Source organism: Zeus faber (genome assembly GCF_960531495.2).
Source record: "Zeus faber genome assembly, chromosome: 11".
Taxonomy (NCBI): Eukaryota; Metazoa; Chordata; class Actinopteri; order Zeiformes; family Zeidae; genus Zeus; species Zeus faber.
In genome coordinates, this window is record NC_137205.1 from 24,405,840 (window position 1) to 24,426,551 (window position 20,712).

General features: G+C 42.9%; 1 protein-coding gene across 1 annotated transcript; it reads right to left on the minus strand.

Annotated features, from left to right (window-relative positions):
* Window positions 1-16,926: 16,926 nt before the first annotated feature.
* uncx (UNC homeobox) lies at window positions 16,927-19,923 on the minus strand (the record flags this gene model as incomplete). Its single annotated transcript, XM_080010072.1, has 3 exons — window positions 16,927-17,898; window positions 18,759-18,934; window positions 19,650-19,923. The coding sequence occupies 3 exons, from the start codon at window positions 19,921-19,923 to the stop codon at window positions 16,927-16,929; spliced, it is 1,422 nt and encodes a 473-aa protein (XP_079866198.1).
* Between the last annotated feature and the right edge of the window lie 789 nt (window positions 19,924-20,712).

The following is a 20,712-nucleotide window of genomic DNA, read 5'->3' on the forward strand; positions in this document are numbered from 1 at the left end:
CAGGTGTCATAATTTAATTGTGTTATTTTCTATTTCCCGTGGATACTTTGGGGACTGGAGAGCTGAATAATGTGGCAGTGTGTCGCCCCGCCCCCTCCCTCCCTCCCTCCCTGTCTCACTCCCTCTCTCTGTGTGTGGCTCGTTCTCTCCCTTTCCTTTTTTAATTGGAGACACTGGGGGTTCACATCACTTTTCACTTTAATCTTGACCTTAGACGATAAACCACTGATAGAGATGAAAATCATTATCCAGTCGGAGAAATTCAAGGAATAAATTTCCTCCTCCGCGCTCACGTCGCAGCGATTAATGGCCAAAGAGCTTTGTAGTTGGAGATATCTTCCGGAAATAAGCTGTCTGTTGTGCTGTAAATGTGAAGAAAAAAAAATAATAATAATAATTCTGCTTTTCTAACGGTCGTAGCCAATTATATTGATTAGTATCTATCACACCGAGACTGGTTTTCTATTAAAATACTCTCAGCTGGACAGGGAAACAAAAAAATAAATAAATAAAAAAATTCAAGGTGAATGTGTCCAAGAGCATGCGCTGCTCGGCCTCCGTTGTGACGGAACAATGATGGATTTGGGGGGAGAAAAAAGGTAGTAAATAACTTTAATCTATAAAATACACATATCAACCTCGTGGTTATTGCTTGAATACGCTGCTTCATGCTCCGAAATCGTAGTCGACGTGAACCGTCTCAGCCTCGATTTCGAGGCTCATTATATGGACGTGTCATCATCTCATGCACGCAGACGCCGCCCTGCATCCAGTCTCCAGTTATGTAAGTTACAGTTTATTTTCAACTTTTTTTCCTATTTTATATGTGGGCGAGGGCCAGCGGGCGCCCTCCGTCAAGGACTTTTTTTTTAACTTTCCCTGGTTTGAAGGAGAAGCCCGTCCTCGGAGGCAAGGAAGTGGGTCACATCTCCACCCGGCTGGACCATGGTACGTATACTGCCCACACACAGTGTAACCACTCCGACACAGGATTTGTATGATGTCCGTCCCTACTTGTCTTCCCCAGTAAACAGTCCGCGTCAAGACGGACTTTAGACGGAGGCGGTAGACAGACCCGGTTGTACCGAGCAGGCAGCGATCACATGAGAGTTTGGAGGCGGTTAAGGCCAAAAGTCATTTTCTGATTCCCCCGGTACGAAGAAGATTTCAAATTTGACCCCAAATATCAGCGTTTGGTGTCGCAGGATCTGTGTTTTGTTTTGTTCAATTTGTTTTAATGGCCAATAAGTTACAACACACAATTTACTGCTACGGGGGCCAGAACCTTCAGACCAGCACCCCCCACTTTTTGGGGAACACCTAGACTCGTGGGGTGTTTGGTGTGTGTTGCACTGTAGTTCTGTAAGATTGAATGACATCTAACTAATTACACTCATTTGAACTCACTTCAAATTAATTTCACTCATGCAACTGAGTATAAACATCATTATGATTGGATTTTGTGTGGTATCTAATTTACTGTATATGTATATATAGTAATCTCTCTTTATATATATATATATATATATATATATATATACAGTATATAAAGAGAGAGTACTGTATATGTATATACAGGAATCTTATATATATGACACTCGGATTCAGAAAACAAAGGTAGAGAGGGAAAGATATACTCTAGAAGGGAAATATATATATATAATTTACTGATATATAAATCTAAATTAAAGACTGCTGTGTTAGAAAGTTGGTTTGGTTTTAAAATGAAAATAAATAAAACAATTTTGGACACATGCACAGTTCCAGCGGAGGAGATTAAATAAAACCACCTCCTCTGCTGCATGTGTTTACACGCAGGTTCTGGTTTCTGGCCGAGCATTGATTGGACGCGGTGAATGTTATTTCCCTAAAATGTTTCGTTATATGGTTTCCCCCTCGGCCCCGTCCTTAGCGGGTCTGGAAGTATCCATCCTCAGTCCGCCGCTGACGGATACGCTCCCACTTCCACCAGGTAAACACCATCGATTCCGTCCCACTATCACCTCTAATTTGCTTCCGGCGCCCTGCACAGTAAGCTCTTTTTTTACGGCAAGTCACACCCGTTTGCGCAACCGACGGCGGACATTTTTGTTTTCGGACCAGGACGGTGTTGACGACGATCCTCGCCCGTCGAAGCGTCAAAGCATTCCCGCTCCCCGCTTCCTTTGTTTGTAACGTGATCGATTTGAGCGGCAGCGGAGCCGCGACGTGCTCCTCGACAGGACGCGTTGATAGGAACATTTCAGGCCCAGTTGAACCCTATTTCCCCAGGGCTATTAAATGGAAGGAGGAGGAAAAAAAACTGGACCTGGAGTAGGTTTTTCTGGAGTCGCGGCCCCATCCCCGGGCTTACTGGCACGTTAATGACAGAAATTGTATGTGTCAGTAGAACCAGGGAGCCCGGGGATTAAATAATGTGGACGTAATGGTGAGATCTGAGGTCCTGGCCCTGATGTGCTAAAAACATTTGCACTACCACCCTAATGACGACAAGGAAAGAGCCGGCCCTCGCAGACTTTCCCTCCGAAGGACATGTCAAGCCTTTCTTCAGAGCCGCCTTAATTGCTACCCAGAAAAAGGTCTAATGAAAAATGTCTCCTTTAGGCAGATTCTTTTTTTTTTATGTCCATTTGAAAGAGTGGGTACTATTAGGTTTGGAATGTCATCCAATACCTACATCAGGGGTAAGATCCAGCAATGTGTCAATATTATTATTAGGGATCCGTCCCGCAGGTATATTGTTATTGTTCGGATTTTTTATTATTATTCTCCGTGGCACTTTTCGGGCTAAAAGTGTCTCGAACAGGACAACCGCTGGAGCTACAGACATGGAAGAAGTCCCGTTGAAACCGGGACGTCTCAAACATCTTTTGGTGGAAGTTCCATCCATGTCGATCCACATTCGGAGCAGGACTTAGTGAAAAAACAATTAAATTTGACGGAGCTGGGCTTTCCAATTGATATCTTATGTCTTTTGCCCTTTCTGTCAATATAAAGGCATTGTTTTTGCATCTTTCCCGATGTTAGATGCAGTCATCTGTCCCTCCTTATTCTGCAGCATTCGAGCCAGTCTTAACACACAAACTGTAAAAGTCAAAAACATTATTCTGTGTTTGTGTCCTCACACATAGAGTTCGCTTGCAGCTCCAGAGCAACGGGTCGGAATTGTATCCATTTTATTTTAGTCCCAAAGGTTTAACAAGGTGATGAAATGTCTCTGAGAGACATGCCGTGTTTAATCACTTTGAATGAAACCGTGTTGTCGGGAACTTCTACACGGAGTGTTTTCCTTCCGCAGAGACACCGTGAGGCAGCAGCATTTGCAGCAGGAATTAGTAAAAAAAAAATTGTCGTAATTTCATTAATCAACATCATCATCTAGAGTTATATACGTCCAAGCTTAGTCTCATGGAAGCCATTTCCCTCCAGCCACTTGCAAGTACCACACTGAGGGTTAAGAAGAGTCATTAACCTTTGTGCGGATCTTCGTGCACGGAGCGTAGCTGCTTTGTACTGCTTTCTGATTTCCTTTATATTCCTTTCCATTCTTTCGTTAATATTGCCGATACAACCAAATACATGGAGTATCAACGCAAAAAAAGTCACAATAACCAGAGATGTGGACTCGAGTCATTGTGACTTCGACAGGAGTCGGCTCTTTGATGACTTGCAACTTGACTTGACAGAGAAAAAATGACTTAACTCGACTTGTACCTGGAAGTTTAAGACTCTTGGAAGTGACTTGACTTGAGACATGGTGACTCCAATGACTTGTTTGTGTTCACTTCCATTCACTGGAACCTAAAATTGGCACTGGCCATCGGCAAACAAGAAGGTACTTTGTTGGGGCTCGGTAGTCCCCCTCACCTGATGTTGTGATGGCTCGGTAGCAGACAGACAGATGCTGTGGTAATCCATGAATGGTGCCATCGTGTAATTTGAGATTTCCTTATCACACACAAGTTGGTGTTTAGAAAGTTTTAAGTTGTAAACAAGGGACGGTGTTTTTTTTTCTCCTCCGTGTTAAGCTCCGTGCACGGTGATCGGTCCGTCAAGCGACACGCTGCTTCAGGTTTGCTTACATTCGCTCCCCTGTTTTTTTGTTTAACAAGACAAAATAAACGTGTTCACTGGAACTCGGAAATAAATTAAAAATGGAATTTTATTTCATCTTTTATATATATGTTTTTATCTATCACAAAGTTCTTTGTGTGTTTGTTTTTATTTGCTTGGTTAAGTAAAAAATTCTCAAATAAAGAAACTTATTTAAACTGAACGCCGGAAGAGCAACATGCAGTGACGTAAGTGCACGTTGATGGGTCCAGACGCAAGTCCACCGTGTTTGTAACTTTTGTAACTTGTGCTGCATTTTACAGAACCCGGAAAACTCGAATAAGTACCGAAAACTATTAAATTGGAGCCTGTGTATTATTATTATTATTATTATTATTATTATTATTATTATTATTATTTTTTTAATGGGAGCAGCCGAAAGAAGGAGATTATTATAAGTAGTAGTAGTAGTAGTAGCAGTAAAAGAAGTACGTTTTTTTGTTAAACTCACTGTGATTGGGAAGAAATAATAAGACTTATCAAGCAGGTTAACTGCACCCATGTGTCAAACACCTCTCTGGTGTAAGGGTACCTGAAATCTTGAAGGTTTTTAAAAAATGAATTTCATCTGCACCTTTTCAATCCTTTCCTAGCACTGCTATCCAGCTGGTAGGAAAGTGAACCTTTAATTTAGACATTTTGACGGAGTACATCAAAAGGTTAATAACAATTCATACACAAAAGATTGCATATTATTATTAATCCATCGTATTTAACCACTATGTGGTGTGCTCTTATACAGTACAGCAGCTCTATAAACAAGGTTATTTATAAATTTTAATCAACAGATTTTAGGTTTTTTTGTTGTTATTTTGGCTCTGCAGGTAAAACTAGTTCAATCAGGATTCCATCAGCTATAACAAACGTGTTGCCTAGCAACCGACACCGTTTCCTGACTCCAGTCTAGTGAGTGAGTAAAGCTACATGATAAATATGATACGACATCCTAACACTGTCCCAACTGTCAGCGGTGAAAGAAAGCCTCACACCCAATCAAATTACTTGAGTGGAACTAACTGTGGAGTAAAGAGAAATAAGCCAATACATTCAGTCAATAGCAGTCTTCCAAAAACTCAATATTTTCCCACGTGTCTTAAACCAATTTGTCAGGCGCATAAGATAGAGACCGAAGGTTTATATTTAGTTCCAGGTTTTTCTGTCCGACCATTTTTTATTTTTTTATTTTTTTTACCTGTTTCTCAACACGCCACTGTTATAACACACTTCCACTTGAAGGCCCCATCCTTTCACATCCTTTATCAAGTGTAATTCTACCAGTGCACAGTGGGAGACAGAGATTCAATAAAACTCAAAGCAATCATGGAGCAGTGCTTAAAATCTTAAGAGGAAATTTATGGTTGGCGATTGTGACGCTATTTTAATTCTGTTTTCCATTGCGAATGGTTGTTCATTCAGCTTTCAAGACACAGAACTAATTACACCAAAATACACTTGACCAACATTGCATTAAAGTGGTAATCCGGAAAAGATTGTTTTGTAAAAATAAACAAAAAAGAATTCATATTTCATATTTTACTTGGCTGGGACTTTTTAAGAAACAGCCATTCAATGTATTTGCATTATGCATATGCTGCTTCCATCGTTGGTGGCGGGGTCTGCCTTTCCCCGCCAAGAATGTGGGCAGAAGCATTAAAAGGCAGCTGCTGTGAATTTGATAAGCCAAGAAGTAAAATCCCAAATCAATCGATCAGAAGAAGGAAAATCCAGCCAACACAGACGTTCTTATGGATTCCCACCTTAAGCTTACATCATAATATTTTCAATTGATTACTTTGTCTTTGCTATGACTACTATGTCCCTGGGGTACTTTACATTACTAATATGATTTATTCTCTATGTAAAAACTCTGAGAATCCTCTTGACTTGATTGTTCACATTTTTTGTTAACACCTACAGTATAGTCACCCGTCATACCCATTATTATTATTTTCATTATTATTATTATTATTATTAATATTTACCCTATTGTTATTGCTTGGATTTTTTTTTTTATCTTCTTGGTATTTTTCGGGGTAAAAAAACACAAAACACGACAACGGCAGTACACACAGACATGGTTGGAGTCCCGTTAGAACCAGGACCTTTCAGACATTTTGTCATTCAAGTTTGATCAACATCAATATTCATTTGGAGCCGAAATTAGTAAAACGCTGTTTTTAAAACTGGAAAACTGTAATTTTTTTTTTTTTTTACCGGAAGTAGAAGAACGTCAGTGGGGAGATTTGTGACATCATAATCCGTAGTTATACAAGTCTTCGTATCTCGGAACTCATTTCCATCCAGCCACTGCTGCTTTCAAAGGAAACTTGGAAAACTGTAAGTCGTGCTGCATTTCACAAAACCCCGAAGTGGATCACGTTTCAGCCCCGTACAGACCTCATATCACAGTCCGGATACCGTCTGATCATGCCGTTGCTGAAATTTGGAAAACAACCCGCAGGGCCCTCATTGTTATTGTAAGAGGAAAAAGAACCAAAAATTCTCTGAATTTTGAAGCCTAAAACTATCTGGAAAAACTAACTTCTGCATGAACACGGTTGATGTCTTCGTTGAACCGCACTGTCACACAGACCTCGTGGTCAAAGTTTCATCCAAATCGATACACATTCATCAGAGATATTAGCGAAAAACCCACCAAAAATGGAGCGACTTTGCCAGTGCGCCATTCCGAAATGTGTCCAACCTGGCTAATACTATCTGGATGACGTACTTCTGCCTGAGCTAGAAAAACGGTTAAGGTGTCAGTTGTAATGGCTTTATAACAAGGATGTCGTGCTTTAAATTTCATCCAAATCCATCCACATACGGAGCAGATATCAGTGAAAAACCGAAATAAATTGGACACAAAATATTTAGTTGTTTTGGTTAACTGACACGTCACACGTGTCCTTCAATGTTGAACAAGATTAGATGTAAGACGCTTTATGACGTCATCACATTATTTACTATAAATTACGTTCCAATCCGTGTCCAGGGGGCGGAGTGGACCGGGTCATTCTGTGCTTGTTCAACATTATACGTGTATATTTGTATAGCTTCTTACCTGGTAGATCTCAGTAGATGTTAGATTGATATTTTAAATTTGTGATCCACCTTACCATGCCAGATTATTGGAAAACTTTATGAGAAGTAATCCTTGAAATGGCGTCTGATCGTCCCTGTAATATGCGACTCAGCGATGAGTTCAAAATACAAGGTGGTGTCGGAAGAATAGAAGCCGTGCAATGGTAATTATGCACAGACATATCACTGAAAATCAAAGACAACAAAGAAGCCATTGTCCAAAAATCCAGTCGTCGAGGTCTGTCACAATATTAAAAGTAAAAGTACTGAAGAAACGAGACGAGCAACCATGAGACGACAGACTGGGGGGGGGGGGGAGCCCACGCTGCGTTCAAGTAAACTCGGGAAATCGTGCTGCGCTTCAGAGAACCCGGAAACTGTAAAGCAGAATTCTGATTTTTTTAGAAATCAGATTTAAATGGCCGTTCCTTTGCAGTTTTCTGCGTAGGAGGTCAGATTTTTCTGAGTTCCTACTTTACTGGAAGATTGTGTGGAGGGTGGAAGACACACCACTTGGAAAATGGCCAGTAGGGGAGTTCAAACTGCAGTAAGCGCTAAATAGTCAATGTGGGAATTTCACAAAATCTCAAACCGTTGCAATTTTAGGTAATTATCTAAATATAGTTATCTTTATTTTTCAGATACCAGATAACATTAAAAAATACTTTTTTTTTTTTAATTATTTGTTGAACTGACATTATTTATATTTTTTGAAAATGTGGTGTTATTCTGTTATCCTACGAGTGATGCCACTGTCCTCTTCAATGGACAGTCAGCATTGTGTAGCCACCCTGCTACATAAGCTGGGTCTAAAAACTATTTAAATAAAGTTGCCACTCCAATGGCCTTAATTGGTAATAAATTAAATGGTTTCTTAATGGGGCTTGAGAGTGATTTAGCTGTATAGCCTGTCTCAGCTCTATCTCGTCTAATTATTATAAACTTGTTTTCTTGTACTAAATCGTAGTAGAGGGAACTTGTACATGTTGAAACTACAGAAATTATAGAGTGGGAAGTCTTATTTAGCTTCTTGCGATTAAAAAATTGCCTCCGTTTATTTTTCATTTGACATCCAGTGTGACTATTTGTATAAATGCATCAGTCTGCTGCGCGACGTGTCCTCTTAAATGGCGTCACCTACAACATTTTCTGGATTCCGGGACCTTAAAGTTTCTTCAGCAAAAACAGCAGCACCAACTCTAACTCTAACTCAACTCTAACGGTGGTTGGAGCTGTATTTTGGGGTTCCACGCCGGGTTTGGATCCGTCATCTTCACGCTCCCCCAAAACCTTTTATTGCTTCAACGCCTTCAGTGATGGCATTACTGATAGAGTGTGATTTAGAGTTTCAGAACTTGTACTGGAACCATAGCGGAACCATAGTGGAACCAGAGAGGAACCATAGTGGAGCAATAGAGGAACCATAGCGGAACCCTAGAGGAACCATAGTGGAACCATATAGGAACCATAGTGGAACCATAGAGGAACCATAGAGGAATCATAGTGGAACTCTAGAGGAACCATAGTGGAACCATATAGGAACCATAGTGGAACCATAGAGGAACCATAGAGGAACCATAGAGAAATCATAGTGGAACAATAGAGGAATCATAGTGGAACAATAGAAGAACCATAGTGGAACCATAGTGGAACCATAGAGGAATCATAGTGGAAAAATAGAGGAACCATAGTGTAGAGGAATCAGAGGAATCATAGTGGAACAATAGAGGAACAATTGAGGAACTACAGAATAGTGGAACCATAGAAGAATCATAGTGGAACAATAGAGGAACCATACAGGAACCAACCTTTTCTGACTCACGAAATCTCAAAAGTGTTGGCGGCCCATATCCGACTAGAAGTAATATGTCAGCCAAACAGTGTGTTCTCAGAGGACGTATATTTTAACAATCATATGCATTCTCATACATACAGTGAAGTAGTGTGAAGTAGTGGTTAAACAAAAAAGAGGTGGGTTAAAAATAACCTTATATCTATGAAACTTTCAAATAACGTCATTAACGGCATCTAGTTAGCGCTGCCTGGAGGTCGCAGTGTTTTGAATGTAGCCTAATGACTCACTCCCGTGCTGATAAAACCAACAATAACCGGAAGCACATTATTATTGACTCACCTCATGAGAAGGCTGCTGTTGCACGGCAGACACCAAAAACTTCATGTCCGGCTTAAGGGGCGACAGTCCCGGGGCGAGGATCTGGATCAACGTTCAGTTTATTCCCGTATTTCATCTTCAATGCCACAAGCGCCGAGAAGCCAAGTCGCACAGAGATACGTCGTCGGGAAAGGCATCAGAAACCGCACAGCTCTTGTCGGACAGATCGGGGACGCTCAGAAGCAACATGAAGCCAAGAGTTTGTCTGGCGCTTCTGTGAGAAAGACAGTTTCAATGCGCTGCCGCAGGAGAGATCGACAGGACCGTCCTTCCCTTCTGAGCTCAGGCCTGCGAGGGTCTCGTCACTGGGGCTGGCGAAGGGGTTTTCCGCGCGGGGGCTCTTTGACATGGTTGACTCTGAGTTATCGGACAATGAGATGGGGTTGATTGGCTTGCACGCCTTCCCTCCCAACATCACCCCCTGCGATCGCTTTTGTGGCGGGAAGAATTAAATTCTCCCCGATCGTATGCGGCTGACCAGGCCTGGGCTATGAGTCGGGCGACGCGTTAGGACGCTTCCGCTGCCTTGGCGTCCTCGGTGCCCACGCATGAGGTTTCGATGGCTTTCTTCTTGCCCTGATGTTCCTTGAGTTTGTTATCGAAAAATTCAAGGGACACGTCCTGTTGGTGTTTTGTCTCGAGGTGACGGTGCAGTTCGCGTGGCTTCAGGGCTTGGTTTGATGAAATCTCGGAACACACCACGCGCAGTGGTAACGGTTCGTCTTCCGTGCCTGTCCCAAAAAAAATCCCAATGATAAATATTCAGCGCTATACTTTCACTGAACCTCTCGATGTCCCGCCGGAACTTGGCTTGTGGATGATGTACTAATGGCTTCTTTCCTTTTCGGTGTGCCTGATGCTAGCCAACCATCCCCTTGTGATTATCGCCTCAAGTTCAAAAATGCACAGGTGCACGCCAATCGTGGTCTGGCTTGGACGTAGTACGCCCTGCCATGAGTTCCGATCTATCGGTGACGATGCATTTTTGAAGGTTTTAATACCATGAATGATTATCATTATAATTATTTTTACATTTAAAAACATTTTTGTAATTAATATTTTGTATTTATTTTTTCGATAAAATATATGGTTTTTTGCCCATGATTTGGCGGCCCACTTGCAGTATCATCGCGGCCCTTCAGTGGGCCGCGGCCCATAGGTTGGGAATTGCTGTGATAGAGGAACCATAGAGGAACCATACTGGAACCAGAGTGGAACCATAATGGAACTATAGTCTACCTCTCATTTCCGTCATTAGGCGTTTCGGCACCGCGGGACTGTAGCCATCCAAGTCAAGAACTCCTTCGACTTTCTTATTAAATCATCAATGTCCTTGATCCTCGCTTGCGACCCCAAAAATGTCCCAAAACCTGGACCATGTTCTAGCGCCGGCTAACTCTCCCGGGCGCTTCATCTGAGCTCATTGGTTGTTCACACCAAAGCGACAGACTCCCTCCTGTAAATCCATCCATCTGAGGCGATGCTGGAAGTTGTGTTTACCAAATCTCCTTATGCCTTTAGATGCATCATCCACGGCCAAGTAGGAAATGCACACCGCTTAAATCTTGTCAACAATTGGGGGGGGGGGGGGTTTATTAAATGGTAGAATTTACTTCCTGTTTAATGGATTTGGGACGGAAAGAGCATGTTTTCAAGATAAGGGTTGCCAGAGTACGGGAAGTATTTCATCGTCTTATACCTCATTATATAGCGGTAAATCACCATTTTTAAATGTGTTTTGAGTGTTATGACTTACAGATGCATTTCAATGCATTGCTTTTCCCCCCTGCCAGTGCAATGATGAAAACCTTTAAATAAGCCGCTTTTATTTATTACGAGCTCAACTTAGAGGACTACGATTTCATCGAGTGCTTCACGGTCGGTCGTTAAGATGACATGTTTAAATAGTTGCTAGTCTAACATCGGGACTATTAATAGATGTTTAATTGGTCATTCGAGCTCTCCTTTTGTATTTTGCGGATCCGGTGCTGACGTATGAAACGGTCCATTTACAGGGAGGTTGTGATCAGTGGCGCCAGAGCTGAGCCGAGAGGAATTTTGGTATCAGCTGAACACATTTTCGATGGTTATGATATTTCGCAGGCGGGGTAAAAAGTCGAAGCATAATACACCAAGAACTTATTTCAACGGTGTTTTACGTTCTCAAACAGTGTTTTTCCGAGAGGCCATTTGGGAGGGAAGCTCACACCGACGAACGTGTTCATTTTGGGGTTTTGACCACCCAGAGATCCGTGTTTTGGTTTGGATTTCGCTCTTTTTGCAGCTTTATACGGCGTTATATGACAAAATATCGGCACGCTGGGGTAATCTTTCTGACATAACATGGACTTATTTAGATCTTCGATAACCTTAACGACACCGTCCTCATGGCTTCGGTCAGATCACGGGCAGGTTTGACTTTTTTTTCCCCCCCAGAGGCTCCAGAAACAGCTCGGAGGGTCGTGATCCTTCTCTGCAGACCCTTGAAATGTGTTTGTTTTCAAATGTGCAAGGTCAGGACTTTGACAAACTGACACCCCTACATACAGTTCACCCATTTCCATCAGGAAAATACAAGTGTTGTGGTTGTTGTTGTTGTTGTTGTTGTTGTTGCTGTGTGGAGTCTACACCGTAGTTGGTGTAACAAAAAAATAATAAATTTAAAAATGTATATGAAAATTGCCCAAACCCTCTGATGCAATTCTCTCAATCCGCCGGCTGAGGCGGAAGCACAAACAGGAACCTAGTTTCACAAGGAATAAGCTTATTATTACCGATTTGGGTTTATTTCTTTATTTATTTTTGATTGATATATTTGGTTAAACTAGAGAACATGAAGAGGCTCGTGCTTCAAGTTAAAGGCTGATTCAGCTTTTTCTCGTGTCCAAATGGTCTTTGTTAAGAATATTGTGGGATAATAAATCGACTCATTCATTATTTTAGTAAACATTTTCAATATTAGAGTGATCAAGAAAACCTTCACTAAAGATAAGGGTCACTTTTGTCTCATCTTTTTTTTTTTTTTGTCTTCTTTAAACTGCCGGGTTCCATGTGCTGCTTCACAGGACTTTTTACTTGGTCATTGTTCTGACTTGTATCCAGCATATAACAGACTGTGTCACATTACGACACTGACCCTCATAATTCTAATGTAGTGATGTATGTTCACCCGTTCTCCCTAATTTTGGAGATTTTTATTCCCTACCCTTAGGAGAATTAAAGCCGTTTAAAAAAAAAAAAAAAAAAAAAAAAAACGTACAGAAATCAATGCACATGGTAATTTCCTGGACTATCCCTGGTTTGCAGTGCTCAGATAAGAATGATCAAATCCGTGGCCGCATTAATGAGCATGAGATGTAAAATAATCCTAAAAGGCAGAGCCGAGCTGCGGCAGGAGCCAAATGTCAAGTGGCATTTTATTTGGAGGAAAATCTGAGTGGCGTTTTTTTTTTCCATTCTTTTTTTCTTAGCCCGTTTCTTCCAAAGGGACAATAATGTTCTTTCTTGTCCAAGCGAGAGCCTCAAAAAAAATAAAATTAAAATCACCAGAAAAAAAGTCAAACATGAGAGAGAGGGTGGGGGGGGACCCTCATTGACCCCTTGCACTGATCTGAGCTGCTGTGATCTTTTATCCGCACATGCACGTCTCGAGAGGCGTCACGCTCGTAGCTCATGCATCTCAAAGAATAATAAAGATTTTTTTTTTTACTATTTGTGGAACAATATTCACCGCAGTTGGTAAAATGCACAGCTGATGTTATTTAAGAAATGACCCCAAAACACCTGCAGCAGGAAAAGAAACACTGAACGTTTGTTTTCTTTCCCGTTTCCTATGATTCGATATTGTTTCGCGTTGGGTGTGAATATCGTTGAAGTTATTGCAAAACCTAAAATGTGCTTTTGATTAATGTTGGGTTGAACACAATGTTTGATCCATTTTTTTTTGGGGGGGGGGGGTAAACGTGACTTTCTTGAAGGCTTGGATGGGGTACAGCAGCTACATTACTGCAAACGAGACTATTAATATCACGCCCATAATTAATTGCGCACATTTGTTTCAATTAAATAAGACTAGCACACATTGAGAAAAGTCTATCCGCCTTAATTAAGCTTGATATGGCAATTTGAGAAAGGTGTGGCTGGGAAAACAAGTGTTTTGATATAGATTTCTTTGTGAACATCCGAGCAGCCCGCTGCCTCTGGGCTGCTTTCCCCCCTCCGAGACTCGGAAATGAGAAATGGAAATGGAAATACCAGGAGGTGCTAAATTAGCTGCCTGATCTGCACTTATAGGCCCCAATCTGCGCCTCTCCCTCCTTTAGCATTCCGGGCGCGGAGCGGCGGCGAGAAGGCAGATTTATCAAATGGGAAAATGAATGCATGATGATCAGTTAAATTGAAAATCAGCGTCTGCATGACAGCCCGACCTGACACCTCCGTAATTAGAAAGAAAAATGATGGCGTCCGATGCATAATAGAGCAAAAACAATTTACACTCCCCCCATAATGATCCCGAGCGCTCAAATTGAAAATTTCTCCGGGTAGAAATTGAATTCATAAAGTGTGATTCATGGAGGACGCCGCTCCTGCGGGCTGCGGCGGCGCCCGCATCGATCGGCGGCCCTGTCTCGGATCGTGCAGCTCGGAGGCAAGAAAAGCTTAAACTACTTAAGCAAAGCGCTAATTTCACCTCAAGGCCACCAATGTGCAGCCGGCGATACCCCCGCCCCGCCGCGCCCCCTCCAACCCCCGCCCTGCGCGCTTGCTGCATTATGCATGGAGTGGGCACAGGTTCCACGCTTGCAGCAGGGGGGAAGGACACGCTTTTTTTTGGGGGGGGGGGGGGGGGGTTATTTTAAACCGGCCTTCATTTAGTGCAATAACCTGGGAGTCAACTGTAGGCCTATCTGTTTTATTCTATATCAATGACCTATCAAATATTAATCCCACCCCGCCCCAGCCGCCCCCCACAAAATATCATAATTCATTAAAGCGCAGCGCCTACAGCCCGCAGACATACAGGCCTAATCTGTTCCATTCCAACCCTGACCCCCCACCCCCAGCTAATAAGTCATTGCTTCCAGAGCAAACAGCTGCATCGGGTGAATATTATGTAAATATTGGGAAAGGGACACTGGCTCACAAATTCATTTGCAGCGGCTCAGACATAAAGCTGCCCCTCTGATTATTTTCAATTTATTTGCAAATCGAGAGAGAGAGTTTGAGAGAGAGAGAGAGAGAGAGAGAGAGGGAGAGACGCAACGCTTGTGGCTATTTTAGAAATTGTTTGAACAACACTAATGTATATTTATGTATTTTTATGTTTTATTTTTTTTTATTTTTCAAACATTTGTGTTCGTTTTATGTTGGGTTGAGTTCGGCCCACTGCTGTGGACGTGATGTCGGGATGCAGTCACCACCGTTGGTTTGTGATTGTAAAACGGAACATCTCTGCTCCTTGTCCCGTTTCGCTGCCGATTTTACCATTCTGACATTGCATGATTTTGTTTCAAAATTCAACAAATAAAAAATGTAAACAAATAAATAACGTCATCTACTGATGGGAAAACAAATAAATTAATAAAATATAAACAATAGGAAATAAATATAAATATAAACAAAAAACATGTACATCATAAATAAATATAAATAAATACATATTTAGATGCATAAAACCGGCATTTACTGGAAAGGAAATAGAAAAAAAACCAAAACAATTCCTCAATAAATAAATTAAAATATAAATCTACTGGAAACATAAAATAAACAAAAATATCAATAAATTAATTAATAAAAATCATAATCTACTGGCAACACAAAATAAAATGTGAATGTATAAATCACAAAGTTAAATATATAAAAAAATAAAAATAAATGAGTAAAAACGTACACTACTAGAGACGCAAAGTTAAATGTATTTAAAAAAAAAAAAAAAAAACAATAAATCATTTAATAAAAAACGTCACCTCCTGGGGGAAAAAAATTATTTATAAAGAAATATATATATATAGATTATAGAAAGTTTGAAGAACACTATTGGCTGCACTGCGGGGGTGACGTTTTTTTTTTAGGCTCTTGTGTTCTGCAGCGTGTGGAGGCAAACTGCTCCTCCCTATTCCACCGTGCGGTCAGCACCACCAGGCGCAGATGTCCCCCCCCCCCCCCCCCCCAGGGACCGGGCCCCATTAGAACCAAATGTGTTGTGTCTATTGTAAACAGGCACGTTTTCCCATCCCAGCCGACGCGTGATCAATAGGCTGATAACGCGGAAACATCAATGTGAAGCGACAGAACAATGAGGGATATCATCGAGCATCTATCTTAATACAGCCGGGCTACAAGGGCCCCGACAAAGTGGGAGAAGCTCATGAAAATTCCGCCCCACGGATCCCCGTCCCCCGCCCTCCGCATCACCCAACCCCACCCCGTCATCCACCACATCTTCCCCTCCAATATGCACAAACACACTCCCAGCTGCCGAGCCTATTATTTTCCTATTTCAATTTGACACCCCGGCCCTTTCATGCTAATTCTATTATTCCTGGAAGTTTATGTGATTTCATATCGCTGGAAATCGGTAATGTATTATAACCCCTTTGGAGCTAAAATAAACTGAACCCCCCCCCCCCTCTCTCTCTCCTTTTTTTTTTTTTTTTTTTTTTTTTTTTTTTGCAGTAGCCACCGGGAAAATAATTACTTTCATATCAAAACTCTGCAGGAGTCGAGCGGCTCCTTTTTCGCCCCAGGCTCCTAACCTCATTTCAGTGGGGCTTATAGATGAATAAATTTGTTAAGGCAATATACAAAGTACAACATGAGATTTCCAGAGGAAAAAAGACCCCACCCACATATACTGTATAGACCCTACTGTTTGTGCTGTGTAAGGTCTCACACGGTCCGAGGTGCTTGTATACAATAGATTTATTTACCAAAACCTTACATATAAATAGTATAATGCCTTCTTTTTTTTCTTTTTTTTTTTTTTTTTTACAACTTTTGAGGATTTTCTGGTTCTCTGGTGTCCTTTTGTTTTGTTTTTACACTTGTATGTAAAAAAAAAAAAAAAAATAAAAATAAAAAGACATGTACGAGAGAGAGAGAGCGAGAGAGAGAGAGAGAGAGAGAGAGAGAGAGAGAGAATTTGATTGAAATCATTGGATCAACTTTAAAAAAACGGTTTAATTTGTTAAACCTATATCATTTTTCCCCCGGGTGTTCTCCAACTTAGAATATGCATTTCAAATAAATGACATCTCCAGTTGAGAACGTCTAAATTGAAGCCAGATTTCGGACATTTAAATCGAGCATTGATTTAAGAGGTAAAAGTTGATCCAATGACTACATGTGTTTATTTTTCAGCGTGGGCTCACGCACACCGCGATGGAAACGTCAGTGGAAATAAACTCAAATAAATAAGAATAAAAAAAAAAAAAAACTAGAGAACAGATCAGATGGTTCAGCTTTGGCCTAATGAAAACACACCGTTTAGTCTAGATCAATACGCGTCTGATTTACCCACGGAGCGTCAAATCCATCCCCCACGGAACCAACCACCTTTAGGAGTCTGATTTGGGGTCCTTGGGGCTGTAGCTTTTCACGGACTCCGGGTCTCTGTCCGCGTCTGTCCGCGGGGGCGTGGACGCCAAAGGCCCGTGTTCCGTGGTGTCGCCCGGGAAACACCGCGCGGGTTTGTCCCGCGGGGAGGCCGCCCGCGCCCCGGACGCGGCCGGGTCGAGCCCGTCACTGGGGGCGGACAAGGAGGCCTCGTCGCGCGGGGCCTCGGAACATTCCGCGACGTCCATACAATCCACGCCCGCGGCCGAGGCGTCGGGGCGCCGCTCGCAGTTCGTCTTCGGGGAGGTTTGGGGGACGATGAATCCGAGCGGCTGCGTGATGGGGTAGAGCAGGAAGTGGCCCTTCCCGATCAAAGGCCGCGAGGAGGGCGGTAAGGCCGAGAAGCCGTCCTTCCTGGCCCGGGGTCTGGAGTCCGACAGGAGGCTCTCCACGCTGAAGGGGTTCAGTTTCTGGAGGGTGGTGGGGGCGTGGGTGGCGGCGGCGGCGGCGGCGGCGGCGGCGGCGGTGGAGCACAAAGCCGACTGCTGGCTGCTGTCGGACGAGTCCAGCTCGGATCCGCCAGCGTGTCTTTGGTTGTGGCTGTGGCTGTGGCTCAGGCTCTGGAGGCTCGGGTCGCAGCTCGCCGGCGTCTGGTTCCTCCCGCCGGACTCGAAGTGGCCGTGGCTCGCGGCGCTGTGCTCGCTGTCCGTGACGTGGGACACGCCGCTGTCGCTGTCGGAGCCCGGCGTGTGGAAGATGTCCCCCGACAGCAGCTTGTTCTGGGCCTTCAGCAGGCGGCGCTCCTGCTTCCGCTTCTTCTTCTCCATCCGGTCCAGCTCCCGCCGGGCGATCTCGTCCGCGTCCATGGGCTCCCCGCTGCACGTAGTGGGGTGCGAGTTGTGGGCCGGCCGGCCGGGGCCCTTCTTGGTGTTCTCCTTCTTCCTCCACTTGGCTCTGCGGTTCTGAAACCACACCTGACCCGGGGAAGGAGTCACAGCAGAGAGAGGGTCAGGGTCGCCGAGCTTGACTGTCTTGATGACTGACCGATTTATACTTATTCTGGTATATTCGTCATTTTAATATATATTTTACATGTACTCGTATTCAGAAATAACAATATGGATATAGGCATACACACATTACTTTTACTTCTAATATTACTATTTTTTATACAGTCGTGATAACGATACAATTAATGTTATATAACATAATATGTGTATATGTTATACATATGTTAGAAATATAGACACTATAGACAATGGATATACCAAAATGGGATAGTTGATTGGCTGACTAAAGGATTAATAGTTGTTATTATTAGGATATGTCATTATTTATTTTCTACTTCTTAAATAGATTAATGATAACAATGAATCAATATGTAATTTGCATGATGATGATTAATAATGCAAATTGATTGATGACTTCGTTAAGTATACTTGTGTAAGTATACTAAGTAGACTAGTGTAGTGGTTATAGTTTGGTAGTAGTGTCATTTATATATATATATATATATATATATATATATATACATACAGACAATAATACTAAACCATTTATATGTGTGTGTGTGTGTGTGTGTGTGTACCTATAAGGGGATGTGTTATTATATTTTAGTTATTTTATATTTTATTATATAATATTTTAGTCATTTATTTTTTATTTTAGATTTTATTTGCCATGGTCTATTTTTACATTGTCCTATCAATTTTTTTTATGTGGATAAAGATTGAGAGGAAATGTCGAATGAACAGAATCCACTCATGAAAGCAGACAAATAAAAGCAGACATCATTTGATCAGGGGAGGGGGGGAAAATTGAGGAAACCTTTTACCTGAACTCTGGACTCAATCAGATCCAAGCGCAGAGCCAGAGCCTCCCTCATGAACACGTCGGGGTAGTGGCTCTCGTTGAAAGCCTTCTCTAATTCCTCCAGCTGCCAACCGGTGAAATTGGTGCGCGTCCGCCGCCTCTTGCAACCAGGACTATCTTTGTCTGGATCCCCTGAGTCTGACATGGGGGTTGAACGGATAGTATTTTAAATAACGGCTGAAATCGTGTACAGTATTTCTCATATATATATATATATATATATATATATATGTGTGCCTATATTTGCATGATCGAAATTACTATATATTTTTAAGCCATATGTGTGTATATATATATAAGCTACAGAAAATATGTATACACAACATAGAGACAAATCCAATGGAGGAGATGATCATATTATTATTATTGTTGTTGTTATTATTATTATTATTATTATTATTATTATTATTACTATAATTATTAACAATAATAGTAATAATAAAAATAACAACAATAATAATGGTAATAACAATAACAATAATAAAGGCTATATCAATACAGTTTAAAAAAGTAAGAGAAAAAACAATACATTTTACGCAGTATGCCGATTTAACAAGCTTGTTTGGAAACACGTGACATTTATTGACTACAATAACTGTGTGTGTGTGTGCGTGTGTGTGTGTGCGTGTGTGTGTGTGTGTGTGCGTGTGTGTGTGTGTGTGTGTGTGTGTGTGTGTGTGCGTGAGTGTGTGTGTGTGTGTGTGTGTGAGAGATTTCAAAACATCAATAAGAGGATGAGTGGGATGTGTGACACCCCCCCCCCCCCACACCCCCACACGATATAATTCCACGTGATGTATTTTAAATGTGTTGTTATTGTTTACGCCCCCCCCCCCCCCCCCCCGCGCTCTACCTGTCATCTTGTACTGGTTGTCCCCGTTCATGCCGCAGCCGGAGGACAGCAGATGGCCGGAGGTCGCCACCGAGGCGGCGGCGCAGGAGCCGTTCAGTAATCCGTCTATCGAGAAGGGGACGGCGGCGGCGGCGGCGGCGGCGGCGGACTGCAGCTGGTGGCCGGCCAGCTCGTACACGTGGTGGTGGCTGAGGTGGTGGTACGGGAAGCCCACCATCCCGCCGAGGGAGCCTCCGAACGGGGCGTGCGGCGGCTCCAGTATCCTGCCGTCCATCGCGGCGGAGGGGTGCGCGGAGCGGGCGACGGGCTCTCTTCAGGCGGCAGCATGCAGCGCGTGCGGCCGACGGCGACGGCGGCGGCGGCGACGGCGACGAGCGCGGGGCATGATGCGCGAGGGGAGGGCACGCGCCGCGCTTTATCCTCCGCGCGCGCGCGCCTCTCGCCGTCGGTGAGGGGCGCGCGGGTGCGGTCCGCGGCGCGCGCGGCCAATGAGCGGCGCGGAGGGGGCGTGACGTCAGAGGCGCTTCCGCCCGCCCGCGGCCCCCCCCCCCACACACCCCCCCCCCCCCCCCCCCCCCCCACACCCCGCGAACGCGTTTCGTATCGATTGCTAATTAAAGCTGACGTCCGCCTCGATAAACAATATCAGAGCTGTCACAACATGGCGGGGGGCCGCGATAAGAGCGGCACCGGGAGGGGGGGGGGGGGGGGCGACCACCGCGCAACCCGGGACCGCTTTATTTTTTTCATTTGTTTAGTTGTTTGTTTGTTTATTTATTTATTTACAAGGCGATCCCGAAGTTTTGGGGTCGGATTGATGTCGGTGTTGGAGTTGTATTCATGTACTTTTATTATTATTATGACGATGGTTATTATTATTATTATTATTATTATTATTATTATTAATATCGGTATTATTATTTCCATTTGAATAAAACCAAACAAAACCAAAGGGCCCAGCAGGATTCCCGGGTTTATGGATCGTATAGTTTAACTACAGTGGAGCAGATAAAAAAAAAAAAAAATGTTAAAAAAAGAAGGAAAATCACCACACGGATTCACA